The 24,219-nt window shown below is 41.2% G+C and overlaps 1 protein-coding gene across 1 annotated transcript; it reads right to left on the bottom strand.

Annotated features, from left to right (window-relative positions):
* Window positions 1–7,125: 7,125 nt before the first annotated feature.
* On the bottom strand, window positions 7,126–23,623 carry LOC124282887 (cytochrome P450 3A8-like). Its single transcript, XM_046718920.1, has 13 exons — window positions 23,550–23,623; window positions 21,861–21,948; window positions 19,264–19,316; window positions 18,537–18,633; window positions 18,156–18,272; window positions 17,406–17,494; window positions 16,484–16,691; window positions 14,274–14,373; window positions 13,724–13,881; window positions 11,262–11,350; window positions 9,373–9,510; window positions 8,876–9,026; window positions 7,126–7,203 (listed from the first exon to the last, which is right to left on the bottom strand). Exons 1-13 carry the CDS (start codon window positions 23,621–23,623, stop codon window positions 7,126–7,128), a joined length of 1,440 nt encoding a protein of 479 aa, XP_046574876.1.
* Between the last annotated feature and the right edge of the window lie 596 nt (window positions 23,624–24,219).

The following is a 24,219-nucleotide window of genomic DNA, read 5'->3' as shown; positions in this document are numbered from 1 at the left end:
TTTGGAATGTGGGGTACTGTGTGGGTTTTCTTCTCGATGACTGTAAACTGACTGGGAAAGTAGACGATATTGTCGTTTGGAGCCAGCTGGTAGCTCAATGTGATGGGTCATTGTTGGTAGTTTGGAGACACTGATATACATTCTCTCCCCCATGTGAATCATATCTAAATGCCATACAAATACTTCACGTGGGTTGGTTGTATATAATGCTGTCATCTTAAGACCTTAGGGTACGTATGTATTCGCGTAGCAAGCCAATTTTTTCGTGCAAGCCCGTTATGTTGCAAAGCTACGTATTGACGTCTTGCCCAACCTTTTTAGCAACAAACATGAGTAAGCCCAGGCTTTTTATAAAAGTAGCTACGCCCCTGGTATTCACACTTTCCTTCTGTGTTAGAAGGTCAAGTTGAAATTAAAGGTCGGAGAAATCTGGTGCTTGCAGACAACTATTTCATCCCTCATTGCACGTAGAGAAAAAAGAAGCAACTGACCAAGAGGCGTCAACTTGCCTTGCACTGTGTGACGTGTATAGTGGTACAGTCAGCAGCCTAGAAACCCAGCCATCCCGAAACGTTTCCACTGAACAAGACATCTTTCTCTATAGAGATGATTTCTGTACATATTTGTTGAGAACAAAAGGGGTTTTGATAGATAACCCCTTGACATACTGTTCGAATAGGGGTGAGAACCAACTCAACGCGGCTCACGCAATGTGCGCACCAGTTCAATTCTTTAACCTTGCTTTTATACTGGATGATGAATAGAAATGAATAAAAAGAGCACATTATCTAGCTAACTGGCGTCCTTGCCTGTAGATTTGCCTCTGTAAATGCAGTTTCTTATTAGCGTCGATCAAGGTTGCGTTGATCCATTAAATAAAATCATTTTCTTTTCTTATGACACGGTTCCGTGGTGTCGTGGAGTGGAATGAGGGGTAAAATGGCTGAAATAGATATATTTGTGCAACAGATACTAATGGTGTCAGTATCAATTATTGTCGCGTCTCGATGGTTTCCCGACCAGACTGCCAGCATTCTCAAAATTAACATTGGCAGGACAGACGAGGAACGATTGGGGGATGAGTTCTATTCTCTAACACTCAAAAGCTAGAAACGGACTATCGCTTAATGCACGTGTTTAAACAATGGATATGTGTAGAACAATGGCACAATTGGGTGACAGTAAACTAGCATCCAGTCTCTGAAATACTCATATTTTTCACAAGAACTTTTGTTGAACTGTTTTCATTTAAAAGTAATATAAGGATCCAAAGGACTTTATATTTGCAGAGACTGCAGTAATCTTACTTGCCTTCCATGGGCTGTTCTGGGAGTGATTGTTTCAGGGTCTGTATGACCGACTGGAGCGACAGCTATCGGAATATATTGTCTCTATACCGTATTTTAACACTGTTACTTTAATAGAATACCTAAACAAAATATATCTCTATCATATATCACATTAGATGTGACAATGAATGCGTTTGTATGGTGATGCATAAGGTGTAACGTCGCAGCATTAAAGTGTAACATTTTGTATATGTATTTAGCAATATATTGATCTTTAACCCAACTTAAACTCACACAGTACCACTTATTGCATATGTAATGAACCTTCTTTTTTTCTTGTTTTGTTGTTGTAAATTCACAGTTTCGTGCTTCTTGGCGCCTTTTGAGAGAGCAGAATGCTCACATTTGATCACGTGTATGATTAAGATTCTACGTCTGTTAATCTAAAATCAGATGACCATTGAAATTAGATAAGGTACTCCCTTGAAAGAAATAGATGGGATCTACATTAACTGATGTCACGTCGAAGGAGCAAGAAGGTTTCTTTCTCGTCTGTGACGTGACAAACGGTGACATATAGAAGTGTCCTCGTCACACCTCAGATACATGTGAAGGAGACGCTGCTGGTAGATGAGTGAGTGAGTGAGTGAATAAGAATGATATTGCGCCGTTTTAGCTTCCAGTAATATTCCAGTATCAAAGCGCGGTACACGAGGGCCTCACACATATTAGCCATGCAGGGAATCAGGTCCAGGGCTTTTGGCGTGACGAATGAGCGCTTCAGCCACAAGACCATAAGGACAGGCTACCCCCATCCCCACTTGTTTGTGGTACAACAAAAAGAAAAAAAGGTGTAAGAGAAGTAGCGTACGTAAAGACAAAGACCACGAAGCCGCGGAATATGGTCATGTATACGATGGTATTAACACTGACAGTACAATTACATCTACACACAGGTTTAAACAATGTATAAAAATATATCACAATCAGGCATGAAAATATTACAACCTTTCGTTGTCGGTTTCAATTATATTGCAAGAATCAACCCGTGGATATTATACTAAAAAAATGGGAGATATATCTTAGTCAATCAATGTTGATATGATAATAATGAATGTTTTGAGAGTGCACTTCCTTATGACCATAGTTGTTTGTACAGTAATCGCTCTTGAAAGATGACTGGTGTATGACGTGAAATTTGCATACGTATGATTTTCATCGTACAAAAAAAAAACCGGCTAGTAACAAACACTAAAACTGTGTGATGCAAGATAATTGTCAAATTTAATGGTCTACAGTGATTTATCGACCTTCAAAATCAAGAATGACTCCCCCATGCACGTGCATCGGGCTACTGCGTTGTGCACGTTCATCCCATGTGTTGTGTTTAGGGGTGGTGATAAAGAGAAATGGTGGTGCGTTCATAAGATGTCTGTCTTTGAAAAAAATGTTGACGCTATACTTCCTATCCGAATTGAAACTTCAGTTTCCCCTACTTTTTTGAAGAGTATATAAGCCAGTCGCAAAAGACACTAAGACCTCAATCACTACATCTCTGTCGTTGATTGGTGTGTGCGTGTTCGTAAAACGTACTGACTGATGATAATAGTTGTTCACAATGGATGGTTTCTGATATTTCTGCGGCGGCGAGGTAGCCTTGTGGTTAAAGCGCTCGCTCGAGACGCCGAAGGGTTCTATTCACAACATGGGTACAATGTGTGAAGCCCATTTCTGGTGTCCCCCACTGTGAATATTTCTGCAGTTTTGCTAAAACCGGTTTTTTTTCGTTTTTTTCCTTCGGGAGCGGGTGACTCATCGGTCTGGGGCAAGGCAATTCGCGCAAGAAAACAATAATTGTTTATATCGCTAGTTTTGTGAACACCACACGCGTGCTTTCCCCAACCTAGTGGGCGTGTTGGAACTACATTACTTCAGCATTTTCTCCCATTAACCCGACACACCGAGATTTAACTGCAACCAGATTTTACCGGTAGACCCATTCCGTATAAACGTACAGCTCAATGTTGTACAACGTCCCATACAGGGATCATTATCTTGCTTCATGCAACTTGTCAGATGAACAGAAACTGGCAGCAACATTGGCAGCCACTGACAGTTGTTATATACAAGAGTTGTTTTCCATACCACCAGTGAAGATCCGTCTTCAATAACCCATGCTTGTTGTAAGAGGCGAATAACGGGATCGGGTGGCCAGGCTCTCTAGCCTGGTTGACACATGTCATCGTATCCCAATTGTGTAGATCGATGCTCATGATGTTAATCACTAGATTGTCTGTACCAGACTCAATTATTCACAGACCGCCGCCATACAGGAGTCATATTGCTGAGTGCGGCGTTAACAACAAACCAACCAACCTTGATGAGGTGCAAATATGTGTCCAAGAGCGTTCGTCCGGGGTGCCCTCGGATGGTAGTTCAGGATGGAGGACAGTAGTCGGACGGAGGACCCCAGCAGCCGTTTTTATTGGGGTGGGATAATAATGTTCGAAATTGTACAGGTTGATTGTAAACACGTGACAGAACGCACACCGGGACCGAGTGGCCAATATTTCCGATACAGGGAGAGCCGCTCTGTCACACGCACAGGCTGTGGTCGGACGGCGATTCTTCATCGCCGACGTAGTCGTTGGCCAAGGCCGTTGCCCCGACTAGCCGCACGATCCGTCCGCTTCTGTCGGTGATCTGGGCCCCTCTTTTCTCGTCTTGCCTCGTGTCCCTGACTGGTCTCCCTGATTGATCTTCCTGACTGACCATGTCAGTCAGATTTTATAAGGTTGAAGCCCGGGAAAGCCACATTCAAGAGTTGAAAATGGTGTGGCTCAAAGGGCAATGGGCATGGTTGAGTGATCGTGTGAATGTGGCTCTCCCGGCAATGCGCTATTAGCTAATCCATCTTATCGTAAATGATGTGAAATATTCATTATGTAATATCTAGAAATCCAGTTGAATTGTTCAGATCACGCAAACCAGCTGCCTCACGTAGGTACTCAAACAGTTTCTTCGATTTATGATTATACAACCAATTATTTCTTTGAAGCATTTTAATTTATGGGAGGGTCAATTCAATGTTTTATCTTTTTCTGATAACTGTTTGAGATAAGAGCTATTGTTGCCTCAGTTATTATGTTTACACTCACGTCACAATAAATTTGATGGAAAATTCTTGTCCAAACTTCTTTGCTGATGCAATGTACCAGTCATACAAACCAAAGTAGTTTACATGAAGGCATAACATATTCAGATAATACAAATAAAATTTTCTTAAGAGCAAAAGCTGAAATTCCCCTATTCCATAGAGTGACCCATTAGCATGTATCATTTTATCTCAGAACATATGTTATCATTTGTTAACCAAAAACTTCAACAACACCCATCAAATGTTAACTAAACAAACGAAGGACAAGTCACTAAAATAATTGAAATCCATTGTGATCAATGAGTGACGCTTATTTGAAAAAAAACCCTGTATGGACCCCCTTACTCATTGTGGCTTTCGCGGCACCGAGCTTTGTACTAGAAATGTGGCTTTAGCGGTAATTGATGTTTTTCAAATGTGGCTTTCCCGGGCGGACACCTTTTATACACAGGGACATTACGCCACTTTGTGCAAGGTCACTGACCTATGCACACGTACATACGTAAGATCCGCCGACGTAGGGAGTTGTTAATTGACATTTACTAATATTAGAATTGTGGTTCCTGCCCGGAGGGGAGTTTATTATAAGAGTGAGTGAGTGAGTTTAGTTTTCCTCCGCACTCAGCAATATTACAGCTATATGGCGGCGGTCTGTAAATAATCGAGTCTGGACCAGACAATCCAGTGATCAACAGCATGCTCATCGATCTGCGTTATAAGAGGGGATACACCGAATGTTTGCTGAATACATTAAACAGACAAAGGGGATAGAATACCGGTGTACTTTGACTATATATTAAACAATTAAATGGTTTGAATATATGAAGTTTTAAAGAAACATCTTGAGAGGATGACGTTAATAGGTATAACATTGTAGTTCCTGCTGATCTGCTTCATGTGTGTGTGTGTGTGTGTGTGTGTGTGTGTGTGTGTTTACTGAACCACAAAAGAAACGTCGCCTTTCAAAGTCAAATGCAAAATTTTGTTCTTACAAGGTGGTATTTTACTTATGATTGTACCGTTTTGTTAACATGTTTTTCAATCCAAATTGACAGTTATTACCAACATCAGTGTGTGCATGAAAGCCGATATTGTTTTTCAACGGTTGATGACTGAGTGAGAGTATGCTGAAGGCGTGGGAACTGTTTTCCAATGAGTGTTTTGTTGAAAGAGACTCGTAGGGTGGTCCAAGCATCATGGTGTGGGGTGCAATCGGTCTGGACCAGTTAGTTGACACCTTGGTGTTCCAGAATCTTGGTCCAAGATTAGGAAATGACGTCACAGCTGCTCGCTATTTTGACCAAGTCATAAGACCCCACGTTGTACCACATTTTCGACGTTACAGAAATCACTTCTTCAAGCACGACAAGGCACACTGCCAGAGCAGCACTGGACTTCCTTAGACAACATGGCATCCAAACCCGACAAAAGCCTGCACTCAGTCCAATAGAACACCTCTGGGACAAGATTTAAAGAAAACTGAATGACCTCCAACCAAGGCTGACAACTGCGGCACGACTCGATTAGGCATTTCGCAGAGTATGGACGCAAGGGCCTATGGCCTTCATCAACCGGCTTACTCATTCCATGTACAGACGATGCAACGCTTTCTTTGATGCCCATGGAGGCCACACACAATACTGACTTCGGGTTATCTTACTGGTACCATTGTTGGTAATTTTGCTTGTGTGAACTCTAAATTTGATTCCCGGAAATGTGTTAAGCATATTTGTCAAGTTTGAACTCAATCCTCCGTTTTGATTGTGAATTATATGTCATCTTGTGTTGAAGGGAGTTAAAATTACACGACTTTCAGTAACATCGAAGCAATCTGACAAGGCACAATGAATTAGCTTTATCATCAGCATCAGTCAACTGTACTTTATAGTCAATGCACAAGGTGCTTAGTTCGGATGTGACAATGCACCACACTGTTTATACCAAGAAACCCCTTTTGACACAATATTACAACATAAACCTCAAGAGCAAAGGAATACAGCTCTCAGTTGAATTGGTCATATTTTTATTTCAGTTGAACAATTAAGTGACTATATGCATACCACACGGACTGGCTCTTAGTCAGTACTCACATAATACATCTGCATGGTGTTATTTGTTTTGGCTATTGTTTGAAGACTTATGGAATTCCAAATTACACAACTGCTGTTGAGTGTCCCTGTGAATCATGTCATCTTTAAAAATTTCGGTACAGAATCGCAACATTTCAGATATGGGTCATGGTGTTACATCTTCATTCTTATCCAAGTCTAAATTGCAACAATTTGTTTTGAACAAGTATTACCAAGCCACAGGTTACCTTATACAAGCTGTAGCATGATTGAGTGATGGTTAAAACAACCACATTTAACAGCCGTTCAATAGTCAGTTGGATAAAACAATTCGGTATACTCTCTTTTGCCTCTTCTCAGTGTTAGACTTTTAGTATCAGCATGGTTCATCTAATGCAAAGAAATGAAAACTCTAAAGGATCCATTCCTAATTTGGGAGAATCATTTATGATCCTCGATGGTCTGATTCAACGCTGATGAAATGCACAGTGTTGTGAATTACTGTGTTGACATGAAATCCAAATCATTGGTTTGCCAACATCGTCCTTTCCCATCGTAAACTAAAATAATTATAGAATCTTCGGTTTCCTCTCGGTTTTCCTCCTTCTTGTCAGCATCTTGGAGATATTTTCAGTGCTATACTCTTGTCTGTTTGAAGAACATTGCTTCTCTTAAACATCAAAACCTCCTGTAAAACACCAAGAGTTTGATTTACAATTGTCATGGCAAACAGTTAAGGGAACGTATGGATAACAGTGAGTGAGTTTAGATTTACGCCGCACCACTCCATCTATATGGCGGCGGTCTGTAAATAATCGAGTCTGGTCCAAACAATCCAGCCCTCAACAGCATGAGCATCGATATACGCAATTGGGAATCGATGACATGTGTCAATCAAGTCAGCGAGCCTGAACACCCGATCCCGTTAGTCGCCTCTTACGACAAGCATGGGCTACTGAAGATCAGTTCTAACCCGGATCTTCACTGGTGGTATGGATAACAACTCCTGTATATTGCATTAAGGGACCTTACCATGTGGATTCTTAAACCGTTATCAAGTTGAAGTGACTAACACAAACTTATGGGAGGTACATATGCATTATACAAGATGCGGATTAACATTCATAATGGGTAATGAGTGAATATGGTTTTAGCAATATTCCAGTAATATCACTGCGGGTGACACCAGAAATGGTTTCATACAATGTACCCATGTTGCGAAAAGAACCCGGATCTTCGGCGTGATAAGCGATCGCTTTAACCAATAGGCTACCTTACAGCCCCACGACATTTACGACCGTGTGATGGCCTGTTCGTGATATTGCTGGAATATTGCTAAAACCATACTCACTCACTCATAGTTGTCCTAAATATGATGTTATTAGTGCCAGAGTGAATGTGATCGGTTGTACGCCACTTTGAACAATATTTCAGTTTTTTCTCGGCGTTTCTTTTTAATGAAGAAGGAGCCTCAAATGTTAAGGCTTTGGTGATACGGAATACCCTGAAAAACAGTCGGCGTGAACTGGGATTCGAACCCATGATCATAGGCGTGACGGCTGCCTTAGGAACAAACTTGAACAGCGAATTTCATGAATGTGATGTCACAGGAAGACAAATAAATAATAATAATATTAAGGACGACATGATTACTACAAAGCCATACAGTACATCTTCTACGAAAGTGATTTGTGTTACGAACAGAAAGCTTTGGGTTTCACATGTAGTATCTGTACGAAAACACTTATAGGAAAGTGCAGTCCCAAATTACCCTAAAGGATCTCGTAAAATTGGAACATAGACAAAATAATATTGATACATTTCACAGCTATGTAGTTTTCTATGATAATCAATAACATCACTTCATTACTTCAAATCCTAATAAACAGCAGTTCGTCAAAAACAAAAGCATTAAAGCAGAAACTCTGTAATTTAAAAAAAAGTTAGTTCATGTCGATGTGAATGTATCATTGTCCTGGGAAAACAGAGTCTTTGAATGGCATTATTATGGCATTCATTAAGGTTGTTGTTTTTTATTTTGTTCGTTTATCATTATGGCGCCGTGAGGATACGTGCATATTATGACACCAGATTAACTTTGAAACAAGGGTGCATCTCACACAAGTCTCATCTCTCAGGTATAAGAATGATGTCGACATTGTTAATGTTTACATCAGCATTTTGAAGGTCATATATACCAGGTTATTGGAGACAGAGAATGCTATGTTACATCAGAACATCAGTAAGGCTTTTGCAAATCAACAAAATGAAATGAAGTAATGTAGATATATAAAAAATGTGATGATGATGATGATGATGATGGTGATGATGATGATTTGTTTCGCAATCCTGTGTCTTACCGGCGTGTCTGGCATGCGTTCAAACTTCACAGCTCTCAGGACATGAACTAGGGCTATTTTAGACTGAACCTGGGCAAGACGCATACCAATACATTTTCTCGGACCATATCCAAAAGCTAGGAAGGTAAGAGGATTGTACTTTTCATCATGCCTGAAAAAACATTGATGACAAACATACATTCAGATCGTTGACATCAATCAAATATCATATTTTAATATTTTTAAGATACAATCAACAACCCTAGGAAAAACATGTAAAATATTTTACTTACAGTTGAGGGAAATCATTTTGCTAATCTACAATAAATTTGAGTTCCTTATCCGTCTTTCATACTGAATGGAAACATAGTATAACGAAGACATGCGGGCCATTTTCTTTCATAATGATGGATAGTGGCATAGCTTTACTCGTTTCCTAGTACGTGGGTGTCTACCCAAGTCATGCTTGGTTTTTATAACAATATCCTCTGTTAGGCAAGTCTGGTGGACAGCCTTACCTTTCTGGTTTAAAGGAATCAGGATCCTTGAAGAGGCGAGGGTCTCTGTGAAGAGCGAACGTTGGGATTAAGACAATTTGACCCTTCGGGATTGTCAAACCCTTGATCTGAATTGTCTCTGACGCTCTGCGATGTAACCTTAAATAGAGTACACAGATGTAGGTTCTGACGGTGACGGTGATGCATGTACTTAACCTGAAGGAGGAGTCTCAGACGTTCGTTGCCTTGGTGATACGTGATACCCTGTTTACGTCCAGGGCGCCGTTGTACAAAGCAACCTTAGCGCTACGCTATGTAATGGTATTGGAGTTACGATCACCTTAGCGCAAAGATCGCTTTGTACAACGGCAGCCAGTAAGAACTTTTGGAGTTGACTATTTCAGGGCGTCCTTTCACAAAGCACTAAGGTGATCGTAAATCACTAAGGTAACCCTATTGCAATGTTAAAGAATGTGAGTTAAGGTTAACCTTAATATAAGTTCCTTCGTGAAAAGAGTCCCTGAACAGTAGTGTGTAATACAGCCACGATCTGTCAAACTCAGGCATACGGCCGTTTAATGGTGTCTGTCCCACTCCTCCTGCAGCACCTGCCCATGTTCAGCCAAGGTGGTCTGTGGCTTATGCCACTGATGTCACAGACATGTTCAGTGGGGTGAAGGTCAGGACCCATTGCTGGCTATGATACTCTATGGATGGAGTGCAGCTGTAGGTGAGGGTGGATTCGCACTTTGTGATCACTGGCGTTGTCGAACTGGAACTCAAAACATCGACCCATATGCCTTGCAAACGGGACGACAAAAGTCCTCAGTGTGCTGACCCTATAAGGAAACCCTTTCTTTTTGAGGGTGAAGTCAAATTATTTCAACGGTATGATCAGCAGATTCAACAAGATTCACATGGAAGTAATGGTACCCATAAATTTATCGACCTTCTATGAAAAATATAGGGCACTCCACACTCCACTAGGCTGTATGACAAAACGGATGATTTCAACTTTCCAGTAGTCAACTTCCCTTTCATGTCGAGCAATTCCATCAGCTCCATCCTGTGGTGTATACATTTCACTTCGTTTGCGGTACAATCGAGCATGTTCTTTTTATCAGGATTTCAAAGGGCGTCATGTCACTCTTGCTCAGAAGCTGTTTAATCAAGGTTACAGCATTCAAGGCCTCAGTAAAACTTTCAAGAAGTAATGTGGTAGACATGTGGAAGAAATTTCCAAATTTGTTGCATCAGTGACAAAAATGATGTCCGATGCAATTCCCTATTTGGGCGTAAACCATACGTTCCCGAATTATTTCAGGTGAACAATTTACTTTGCTATGTCTATGATGGGTGCCACCTTTTCGCGAACACCTGGTATCATCACTATTTTATAATGATTCATAATATCACATAGTAACAAGGTCATCGTATCACATGGTAACAAGCACTGGATTGTCTTTGTACAGCTGAAGTACTGCTGAAACAAATGTCTGCTCATGATACAGTCATAATTGTATAATCGACTCGGCTTTTGGCAGAGATTTCTTATGAATGTGGAAAGGTTTTGCCTCTGTTATTTGGTATTACGTTTAACGGCCATATGGGTCTCGCATAAAATATATCGAAGCTCTAAGACGTGATATTTGCGTTTGTATTTTCATGATCTACCGTTTTGTTTGAAGTGTATCTATGAATCGTCAAAGTCAGATAATACCCAGGCGTAACCTATTCTATTGGCAGTAAAAAGCAAAATAGTGGTGAAAATGTGTTTTAAGTAAATGTATTTGAATTAAAAAGTGAACGTAAGCGATGACGCCATCGGCATTCAGACCTGATTCGATGAGAACGCCAATTCAGTGCACTGAAGAAACAAAACCTTTGTGCTGCGATTATCGTAGACTTACACGGTAATCGGTGGATACAGTCGGAGTGTCTCGGTGATGACGTTGTCCAGGTACTTCAGTTTCCCAATGTTGTCGTAGTTGGGTTCATCCTGTGGCAAAGAGGACTTTAACTGACATCGCAGATTAATCGAATATTTTATGCAAAATCTCTTTAACACAGAGAAACCCCAAAGTGAATACGTAAACCTTAGAAGTTGCTTCACTAAAGAACCATTACCATATTTTATTTCTATTTTTTTAGTTCTTGTGCAATTATGAAGCATTGAGTGAGTGAGTTTAGTTTTACACCACACTCAGCAATATTCCAGCTTTGTGGCGGCGGTCTGTAAATAATCGAGTCTGGACCTGACAATCAAGTGATAAAGAGCATGAGCATCGATCTACGCAGTTAGGATACGATGACATCTGTCAATCAAGTTAGCCAGCCTGACCGCTCGATCCCGTTAGTCGCCTATCACGACAAGCATGGGTTACTGAAGGTCAATTCTAACCCAGATCTTCACGGGTCTTATGAAACATTGAGAAATAAAAGTCGTTACGTTCACACAAAGTGTTCTGTTTTTGCCAAGGTATTAATAACTATCTTTGAGTCTAATTTCCAACATGCGCTGTTAGAATTAGAACCCTGCCGTCCAATAATGATGTTAAAAATATACTCATATTCGGGGGAAATTTCTACCATGGCTATATAATGTACAACATAGTAAGCAAATATGGTTATCACTTTTAAACTCAACAGATATACTAAGCAGCAAAAGAAACGTCAGTTTGGACTTTTCCTTCGCAGAAACGGATAACTGCAAACTCATTTCATATTTTGATTGTATATTTTTGACAACATCTCCAACTTTACCTTAGCAAAGACATTCCTTCCCTAACCCAGAATGGAACCATGGAAATGGTCTCAAAAGCGCAACCTGACCTCGGAGATGGTACGGTGTTCTCCATATTTTTCATGCAACTCATGCTGTAGGACCAGCTCTATACAATGGACCCCCAAACCTGGTTGAAACATTCACATTACAACGTCAGCTGGATGAAGCGACTCACGCCAACTCAGAGGAACCAGGCGCTAGGAGACTTGAAGCTGGCTGCACTGCACAAACCGTTGCCAATCACTTCCGGGTCAACGTTGGGACCATCTACAGGCTGCAGCAATGTTTCCGGGCCACCAACACCACAAATGATCGTCCCCGTACTGGCAGACCAAGGGTGACCACAAGACGACAAGACCGCCATGTTGTGCGCGAGCATGTACAGAATCCCTTCATGCAGGCATCCGAAACAGCACGCCAGACAGTGGGAACACACGGAAGACCAATCAGTACTGATACAGTACGCCGACGTCTTAACAGCGGGAACCTCCATTGCCGTAGACCTTACCGTGGACCTATCCTCACAGTCGTCATCGGCGTGAACGTCTACAGTTTGCCCTACAACACCAAAACTGGCGATACAGACAATGGAGAACTGTTCTGTTCACAGATGAGAGTCGGCACTGCGTATCAACTGCAGATGGCAGAACAAGAATATGGCGATGACGTGGCCAGCGTTACTCAGACCAATGTGTTATGGAAAGAGACTCATGATGAGGTGCAAACATCATGGTATGGGTTGGAAGAGGCCTGAACCAGAGAGTGGGTCCTGTGGTGTTCCAGAACCTTGGTCCAGGGAGAGGAGACGGCATCACAGCGGTGCGCTACATCGACCAAGCTCTCAGACCCCACGTCATACATTTCGCACGTCACCGGAACAACATTTTCCTGCATGATAACGCCCGGGCCCATGCAACCAGAGCTACACGGGACTTCCTACAGCAGAACGGTGTCAACATTATGCAGTGGCCAGCCCTCAGTCCTGATTAAAACCCAATTGAACATCTTTGGGATGAAATTCAGAGGAGACTGAATAATGTCATACCAAGGCCGAACACAGCCGATTTATTGCGCCAGGCCTTTCTCAGGGTGAAGTTCCAGGTGCCAATGGCCCTCATCAATCGATTGGTGCACTCTATGCATAGACGCTGTGCTGCAGTTATTGCCGCTCGTGGTGGTCACACTAGATACTGAAGTTAAGAGTCTGAATGGACTGCAAACGTTCACGTAATGTCTTGAAATTGTGCTGACTTATTTATTGATGTGTCAAAATATTGCACACAAAAAATGTTTTTGATCCGCTTATTATGTCCATTTCTGTAATGATTTGATTTACAGTGCCTATCTAATTTTAAAATTCGTACTGACGGGGTTTTTTTGCTGCTGAGTATATAAACATCATTGAATCTGTTGTCTTGTACTTGAAACATGTTTTCCTCGTACATAATTCCGGTAAATCACGTGACTAAGTGATTAAAAATTTTATTGTAATTTTGCATTAGGTCATTTGGCCCATAATACCGAATTAAAGAATCTTGAATCTAATAATGATGTTTAGACATACAACACTTTGAAACTATTACTGACATTCCCCAACACTTCTTTGATTTCATTATACGCCTTTTCCTGAGCATCCTGGTTCATTGCAAAGCTGTAGGACACAAACGTCAGTGTTGCAGCAGTTGTTTCGTATCCGGCGATAAAGAATAGCATGCCTTGGGCAACTATTTCATCAGTCGATAAACCTGTAAAGTTAATACAGAATACGCAAATGATGCTTCTCATTAGGTCATAAGATCGGATTAGATCGTACCAATAAGGCGTATATATGGCTTGGCTGGTCTTATTGACCAACGTACATCTAATCTCATATAGTAATACACCTAACGACAGTAATGTTTACCTATACCTTGCTGCCAAAGTGTTAGAAGGATCACGAAATGCGTGCCAGGATTCGATTATTTCATATTTGCCCTGAATACGATTCCTGAATTTGTTACCAACTATCGCCGTTGAATTTACAAAGGGGGAACGTCAACGATATCCACAACTCTAAGTAGGTCTACACCTTTAATTTGTTATAACGTTGACTATGGATAAAAACGACTCACCCAACCTTGAGTGTCTCTGGACTTACGTCTGGCTGTATGTTTTTCTGTGATCTGACCATTGGCTGTAAGGTCTCTGTCCATCTCTATTTCCGCGTCCACCAATAGTTGCAGGAAGTCAATTCTCTTCTGTTAATACAATGTCATGCATACTTTAAAAAAATCAATCTGAGATTAAGGCAACCCTGGGTATGTGCCTTTTATAAGCATCGCAACAATGGTAATGCTTATATTTTATTTTGTATGTTGTTTTACGCCGTACTCAGCAATATTCCAGCTATATGGCGGCGGTATGTAAATAGTCGAGTATCGACCAGGCAATCCAGTGATCAGCATCACGAGCATCTACGCAGTGGGGATACGATGACATGTGTCAACCAAGTCAGCGAGCCTGGCCACCCGATCCCGTCAGTCGCCTCTTACGACAAGCATGGGTTACTGAAGACCAATTCGAACCGGAATTTTCACAGGTAATATCATTATGAACACCTCACAGGACCCCAATCTCAACTGTAATCCCTAACCTCTCGTTCATCCGTTGTGTCGTTCTGTCGCTGTTTGACAATTTCCGTGACGTTTCTATGAAAAAAGTCTACGACATGTTGTGGAAAGATTCCATATCCTCGCTTTCTTAAGATCCGGGCAAGCGTTGGAATGAAACCTTAAAAAAACGTTATCATGTATATTTGAAAACTAACCAATGTCATGTGATCACATTACCGAACCCGTTCTCACTGCTCCACAAGAACGACATCGACTCTATTAGTGCAAGTAATATCCATATAATAAACAGTGCGCATATAAATCCATAAATAAATAGATCCAACTTGAATTCCACGCTCATGGCAATGTCGCAATTATTGTCGTAATCTCTACTCCTGCCAATGAATGGTTGTATTGCCTTTTTCTGTTCCTTCCATTTAATGGTTGTGACTTAGTTTCATGACAATTTCCATCAACAACTGCTGCTGATTTTTGAATTCGTTGTACATGTTTCCGGCATGGAAACCATGTATTCTTCATCTGAACAAACCACAGACAAAAAGAACGCACTATTCTATGCATCCAGAAATACACCCAGGACATTGCAGTAACAAATAAAACAACCGTTGTAAGTACTAACAAAATAAGCTCGATTAAACTAACGTTATCTGTAAGAACACTGCTCTGACAAATATAAACCGTGAACACTGTCGGCTGGGGTTTGATTGCAATGGCGATAATTTAACACAAACTTCGGTAATGTTTCCCTTCAATCATATATATGACTATAAAGTAGTCATAAACTATTTGTACAGCTAAGTGGCGTTACGGACAAAGTATGTCCAAAGCATTATTCCCCCGGTTAAGTAAATCTGCCTAACTGTTTAATTCCACCGGGTACCCATTCACTGCTGGGTGAACAGAGGCAATTTTGAACATACACTTGCCTAAAGTGAGACCACATGTGTCACATCTGCTTCGTTGGGGAACGGAAGCCGTAGAAACTCTTAGGAGTTAAGCTGCCAAACACGGTACCCATCCACGGTCTCTCTGTGACCAACGTTGCTTAACGTTAACTGATTTGTGATATGGGCTCAGACCACACAAGTTAAATACCCCTACAAATATTGCCATAGAGCTGCAGATCTCGTCTCGATAAGTATGAAACACTCTGTCGCCAAATGACACCGGAAGATCACAAGCTTATTATCGAGTAAACCCTCCAGAAGCCCGGACAACCAACACCATGCTGGGAGTCATCCATCGCGGAAACTGCAGTCATGCCTGATGCTAAGCTGTGTCAACTTCAGATTCAGTTCAGGGAGTGCAAAAACTTCATCCGACAACTAAGGATGTCACGAGGACTCATCAGATCTGATATGATGGCGGGCAGGGTCACTGCATTGTTCTGGAAGTATGTTGTCGGTACAGCACATTCGTGCGTTAGTATCCATGTAATAAGGTTTTGTGGCAACAGGATGGTTCTCGAACTGGTGACAACAAGGGAATAGATGCCTCCAATACATCAGTCGTTTATTCGTGAATCGTCCCCGATTCCTAGTCCGTTTTCTAAACACCATGCAACATGAGGGCTCAGATGGTCATATGCTGCTACGGGGTGCTCAATGAGGACAGCATGGTCTCAGGCGGTCTCATTTGGTTCCCCGTATACCCGGTGGACAACCATAAACACCATTCTTGTAATACTCACCATTGCCATTACAGGACAATAATAGATGACAATATAATTCATTACCTTAAGGGACATGAAATCGAGTGCATCTACTGTTGTAAAACTAAAGGGGAAGGTACCTGCCATCATTGACGTCAATCTTCTCATATTTGATAGTTCAAACATTTGTTTAGCATGGGCAACAAAAGGGTTGTCGACTTCATTTTGAGAATCGATCTTTATACCAAATGCAATTCGTGAAATAACATCCATGGTGAACGCTTCAAAGAATCTGAAAGAGATTATGTTAGATTAATACGCGGCATTAATTACATACATTCATCAAAGGATCACATCATAATTGCCTTAGGTTATTTACAATACAGTGATTCCGGTCATGGTTGTTTATCTCTTTGAAATTGGCGTGTGAGTTAGTAAATGAGTTAGGGTTTACGCCGCTTTTAGCAATATTCCAGCAATATCACGGCGTGGGACACCAGAAATTGGCTTCACACATTGTACCCGTGTGGGGAATCGAACCCGTGTTTTAGGCGTGAAGAGCAAACCCTTCAACCACTAGGCTACCGCCCCACTTCACATCAAGGACGTTTCTGAGAACCTTCATGATATTATGTATAAATTATGATTTTATGTGATAATCCGTCATTGTGGATTCTACAAAAAGCTGTGGAATGACAATAATGGCGTAAAATGAGACTCACAAATTCAGTAAAGCATTTTACAGTTATGATTCACTGCATTGTTGAATGCACTGGAAACTGTTTGTAGATTGTAAGGAATCCATAATGTCATTGTTAGTTAGAATATACAACGTGATCAGTGCATTACCCAAGGTGTAAAACAGCTCGTTGCACGCATTTCTGATGCAATAGCACAACTTTTCAGTTATTATAGGCATTCGATCATTATCAGGTGAGATCAAGTCACAAACACATGCAAATGTAGGTAAATTGTTTAATAACGTTTAGCACGTTATAATACTTACTGTCTCGTAATCACCACTTCATTATTCTTGACGGCATCTGATAAGTTTTTAGAAAGAGTCTTTGCGGAATTGTTGATGCTAAAGCACATCTAAAAATAAAAAGGATGTTCCATACATCATCTAATGATCTGCAATGAATCATTTTGGGCACAATTTTTGTAGACACGGGAAATCTATCAGGGTATTTATGAAGTTTGGAAGATATAAAAATTCATATTTGAAATTTCAAGATGCTAAGCTGAAGTATCAAGATATATTCAGTCGTTATCTTGAAATTTCAAGAACAATTTAAAAAAAAGAAAAATGCTTCCGTATAAGAATCTATCTGCTGTAATAAATATTGATCACATCGCAAATGGGGTATCCATTTGCCAAGTCGTGTCGCATATTTGGGAATTTGGGATATCAAAATTTAAAATTTAAAATTGCAATGTAATTTAAACATATTTCAATCGGTGAGATTACAATGATGTATGCTCAGATTGATGGTATCAGTTTCGATGGACTGCACCCGTCGATATATCTACATAGTTTGTCGGGACGGTTGGGTAGCCTAGTGGTTAAAGCCGAAGGCCCTGTTTGATTCCCCAATGTGTACAGTGTGGGAAGCCCATTTCTAGTTTGCCCTGTCGTGATAGTGCTTGAATATTGTTGCGTCAAAGTTGCGTTAAACTACACTCACTCATTCACTCACTCACTATAAGTTTCACCCATATCATGTACAGATACCCAACACGGACTGATACATACCAGTCTCAGTTTAGCGGTGCTGAAGGTGGGTGTCATAAGGTTTCTCACTCTTTTCCAATGGGCATTTTCCAAGTAAACCACAGCCAGATTAAATGGATAAGGTATGATTATGGATCTCTGAAAATAAATTTAACTTTTATTTTTCTGAACACTTGTCAACTGTACTCACTAGTTGTCTGTGTGACTGAGTTTTGACAATCCATTTTTAGCTTGTAGGTCATTGTTCATACCACTCTTGTTCAAGTATTGCTTGATTGAAGTTCTTTTGGCATTCAAGGCCTCAGTTTTATTGTAGACATGTTTAGGAAGTTGCCAAATTTGACGCATCTTAAAGCAATTTCTATATGTTTATAAGTAACGTAAATAGGACATATTGCTTACCATCCTGTTCCTGAAAACGTTGAAACTCTTGACAAAAACCACATTCAGAATGTCCAGATCGGATATGACCAGGGCTGGAACCTTGCCTATGAAGACTCTGTAGCAGTGAAACAATAGCGGGCATAGTTATGATAGCAAGGGCCAGTGTTTTAAACAAAAACATGTGTTCATACAGATCAAATGATAAGACAAATGAGTGGAATTTGTAGACTCTTGTTTTCTGATCGACCCGTAAAGGTCCGGGCTAGAATTGATCTTCAGTAACCCATGCTTGTCGTAAGAGGCGACTGACTGGATCGGGTAATCAGGCTCGCTGACTTGGTTGACACATGTAATCGCTTACCAGCTGCGCAGATCGATGCTCATGCTGTTGATCACTGGATTGTCTGGTCCAGACTCGTTTTTTACAGACCGCAGCCATAGAGCCGGGATATTGCTGAGTGCGGCATAAAACTAAACTCACTCACTCACTGTTTTCTGATCATATTTCTATGTAAATTCCTAGATGATGTATTTATTCAACGATATGAATTAGAGGTGATATTGCCATTATATTCAGGGTCGATTATAAGTGCTCTTCAGCAACCAATGCTTGTTGTGAGTGAAAACTTACGGGATCGGATGGAAGAGCTTGCTGACTGTGTCCAAATATACATTCTATTCAAAATCACTTTCAGGCCATGTGTATGACTAAACGTTTGTAATAAGGATAGTGATGTGAGCCTACCCAAATACGCTTCCATACGTCTGTTTCCAGGTGGGGAAGTTGGAGAAGAGTGACTGTAGGAAAAGAAACACAAATATATTATCGTTCCCATTTTATTCCAGACGAAATCATCACATTTCATGTTTCACTGCCATGAGGTATGTTTTGAGATATTGTGTGGAACGCAACAGCAAGTCAGGGAAACTAAAAAGGTCCTTCACACTCTGTAACTATGGGGGAATCGAACTCTTTAACCACTAGGCTACGTAAACGTTTTGAGGAGAAACCTTTTCGTATTGATAATATGTGAAATGAAAAGAAGTAGGAGAAAAACCAGAACGTGGTTCTGAAAATGACGTATTCGTAAATCAGACCACATAGAACCCTTCCCCCTTCCCCATCCCTCGCGCGTCCCCCGACCCTGCAGCGCCATACATAAGTAAAGTAATTATTTTATCAATAATACAAAAGTAATTGTCCAACAATGACTCTTTCTAAAACGCCATGACTATTGTGCTCTTTTCGAGAAAGCGTAATACTTTCAGAAAATAGCACATGCTTGTCTGTCATAGGTGCGGGACCAGCGCCTAGATTTCAACTTCTCGTGATCCAGGCGGTATTTCATTTTTCTCAGACCAATATATAGGCGTTAGGCACATGCACCTTAGACTTGACAAGACCTGGGGACAGACCATACGAAACACAACATTCTCTTTGTGCTTCTGTCAATATACTGAAAACAATAAATAAGGGAACACCGCGCAGTAGCAGTGTTGTTTATGTATTCGCAGAGTTTCACCAACATTGTCATTCAAAACATATAAACAAGAGTAAAGGAACACTTGTACTTTCATGTGTTGCCTCATTTGTTTCCCTCAGTATATAATTGACGTAAATACCATTAACAGTCAAGGGTGACTATATCACTCTTGTTATTTTATGAAAAGCTGATCATCACTGACCTTGTCATTTAACGAAACGGTTAGTATACTAGGCACATAAAGAAACTGTGCATACAAAAATTTAAATTAAAAATGTATCAAACCTGTGTAGACACATAAGGATTTAAACTCAGATATTAGTGATATGTATCCAACATGCATGCACGTGCCACGTTCCGTGATGTCAGTGGTTTGACCTTGAGACGTGCAAGACGTTGTTGCACGTGCATTCCGGGAAAGAGAAACAGAGCAAATGAATGCCACACAATACTGTCACTTTGGAAAGCTCAACCCCTGCCCTTGCGATCGTTCAAACAATTAAACGGCTATTGAAACTCATAGCATGCCAAGCCTTACGTCTGCACAACGTCATGAGGCCATTGGGATGGTCCGTGGGGGAATGTCTCAACGACAAGTGGCTGCACATTTCCACTGCCATCGGAACACCATTTCTGCTCTGGTGAGACGCTACCAGAACACAAATGACGTCATCGATCGGCCACGTTCTGGACGTCCACGTGTAACAACGTCAAGACAGGACAGATGGATAAGGGTGACCCATCTTCGCCATAGGTTTCAGACTGCAGTGATGACTGCCCGGACCACCCTAGGACTTCGCCGTATCCACCCCAACACAGTTCGACAACATTTACGTCATCACGGGATCAGACCACGACGTCCCGCCATACGGCCTATCCTGACACAACGTCATCGACAGGCTCGCCGAATGTGGTGCCGAAATCATGTTCGCAGACCCTTGTTTTAGTGGAGAAATGTTGTTTTTACAGATGAGTCCAGGTTTAACATTTCCCATAGTGATGGACGTCAACGTGCCTATAGACGCGTGGGAGAACGTTATGCACAGGCCTGTGTCTTGGAGAGTAATCGCTTTGGTGGTGGTTCCGTGATGATATGATTTGGGGTGAATAAAAGCACACCAAAGAACTCCTTTGGTGATTGTTCAGGGCAACTTAACTGGTGTGGGCTACAGGGATCAGATTCTTCGACCTGTGGCGATTCCTTTTCTGCAACGTCATGGCCCTGGGTTAACATTCCAACAGGACAATGCCCGCCCTCATACGGCAAGGGTTGCTATGGATTTCTTGCAACACCACAACGTTGACTTACTGCCTTGGCATGCAAATTCACCGGATCTCTCCCCGATAGAACATGTTTGGAACGAGATAGATCGACGTCTACGCCGTCTTCCTCATCCGCCAGATAACGTCCTTGACCTTGCAACAGAACTTGAGAGAATCTGGCGTGACATCCCACAAGCCTTCCTTGCACGTTTGATAGGCTATATGCGTCGTCGATGCACTGCTGTCCTCAATGCCGATGGTGGACATACCCGTTATTGAGGTTGTGACATGGTCGTTTGACCCCTGTCCCGCTTGAGGACTCGTGACGTCATTGTGACTGACTTTTCAGTTGAAATTCTCCCGACTTGTTATGGTCTCATGATCCCTCCATTAAGGTTTATATGTACCTTTGACATTGTTATCGTACTTAACAACTGGGATAATATTTTGACAATGCACAGTTTCTTTATGTGCCTAGTATATTTATATGATGTAAGATATTTGCGTTTTCTGAATTGCTAACAACACCGTATATATATTGACAAAAGCAATGAAGTACGTACAAAATGGTTTTAATAAGTATGTCTAAACCTACAAAACTAAAGCTGCTTCCAATAAAAGGATACGGTGTTGGACCAGGGATGCACCGCTTCTTGAAGTAATCATAGTTCCAGGTTGCATATCTGTAGAATAAATTCAACCAAGATAATTTAACCTTTAAGGTTCTGAAGATAACGTGAGAAGAAAAGAAGTTTAACGCAATATTCAAGACGAGAGTGTTACATGCATACATGCGTGTGTTTGTAATACCATGCCACAGTTTGACACGGGTATCCCACTCAGTCACAGTCCTGCCTCAATGTCAGTGAAACTACCACCATCTTGCAACGTGTTTTGGTGTGACGGATGACATGTCTACCTGACCACGTATGTGGTTTATATTGGCATGAAACACATTGACATTTTAAAAGGAAAACCAAGTTTTATGGATAGTCAACTTTTTTATTGAAAAGAATGCGACGTTTCGGTATAGGTACTAACACCTTTATCAAGCAAGTTTATCTTTACAACTTCTAGAATGCCTTTCAAAGAAGCTATACGCCGTCTCTCTTTGCATCAGTTGCATGATAGAACTTGGTTTTCCTTCATCTTTACAGCTTCTAAAATGACTCTCAAAGAAGACATTTTAAAAGTATTGTCATGATTCTTTCAATATGGGTAGCTTAAGTGTAGAATGTAAATATATAATGTCTTCGCTAGAAAACTACGATTATCAACTAAACCAGACTCCATTGGATGTAAGAGGCAAATTAACGGTTATTGTGAGTGAGTTTAGTTTTAAACCGCTTTTAGCAATATTCCAGCAATATCACGGAGGGGGACACTAGTAATGGGTTTCGCTCATTGTACCCATGTGGGGAATCGAAGCCGGATGTTCGGCGTGTCGAGCGAACTCTTTAACCACTGGGCTACTCCACCACCGTGAAATATATATGAATAGATACAGGTGATGCCGCTTGTGATGACAGTAGGTACAGGTGATGACACTTGTGATGACAGTAGGTACAGGTGATAATGTGTTCGAATCTACACCCAAACGTTGCCTAAACCGTAATGTTGCAGTTGGTTTGTCTCTGTAAAAGGCACAAACTTCTGAATACCGCTTCAAGTTTTGCCATATTTGAATAGATTCAAGTAGTTATTGTCAACAATATATGCGTATATTCCATCGAAACCCCTCATTCTGAAGACTGTGCAGGGTCCGCTCGGTCGTGTCAGATACTGCAGCTGACTGTAAAGAGTTGCTTCCCTTAGGCCATGAATCTGTGGCCGACGGTCGAATAAAAATGACTCGCCGTGACTATGATTTTACGTTCTCAGCATGTTCTACATATATCCATAAGGGCATCAACAAAAAGGGGGGGGCAGTTGGGTGGCCTAGTGGTTGAAGCGTTCGCTCGTCACGCCGACGACCCGGGTTCGATTCCCCACATGGATACAATGAGTGAAGCCCATTTCTGGTGTCCCCCGCAGTGATATTGCTGGAATATTGCTGAAATCTGCGTAAACCAGAACTCACTCACTAACTCACCAAAGAGATAAACATCCATGAACTGAATCACTTCAAACTGACACACACTGATAACAATATGAAACTCCGATCAAAATGCCGTTAAATTCCAGCGCTTCATCTTCGGGAACTAGGGGTGAAGACTTTGAACCTGCTGTTGGCGTAAGTAACTTTCCTGAAGCCAAGCGCTTGTGCATACAAATGCATACTTACGTATAGGTCAGCACAATGGCCGTCAGGGCCAGAAGGAGATACAGTGGGACGTCGACCAGACCCAAGATCTCCATGTTGATGTGAGGCGTTAATCGTGCACGTCCCTCCTAATGAACAAAACGATAGGAACTAGGGGCTGTCCACGCATTCAGGGCTGCGTTGAAGGGCAAGTCCACTGATGTTGGCACAGCGAGGGTTTTTAACATGTCCTTGTGGACATTATTAGGGAGCCTAATTAATTGTACCCTGCAGAGAGTATTTTGATATATTTAATTAAATACTCAGGGGGCACTATTTCAATTAAACTGCGTTCGACTTTTCAATATAAGACCAGCTGGACATGGTTAGTTCAGCTAGATACCGCAAATGCATCGAGGTGAGAACGGTATATAAATAGTAATATGTTCACAAATTGCCTAACTCTGTAACTGAGTAGTCTCTGTTTGACGTTACGCCGTACACCTTAACATTTGGAGACCTGGCATGTACATGTTACAGTAAATATTTATATTTACTGATTCCGTCATGGAATATGTATATTTACATATATATTGAAATCTACACTGATTCATCACATGTATTCATTGAAAATAATCCTATCTAATTGGCTTCGTTTTATGTTGTTATCTTCGTACATTAACACCTCCCACCCCTAGTCTTGGCTTTGTCA

This window comes from Haliotis rubra, unplaced genomic scaffold (genome assembly GCF_003918875.1).
Source record: "Haliotis rubra isolate DU_JTF1 unplaced genomic scaffold, ASM391887v1 Scf306, whole genome shotgun sequence".
NCBI classification, from domain to species: domain Eukaryota; kingdom Metazoa; phylum Mollusca; class Gastropoda; order Lepetellida; family Haliotidae; genus Haliotis; species Haliotis rubra.
This window is presented reverse-complemented; position numbering and strand designations above follow the sequence as displayed.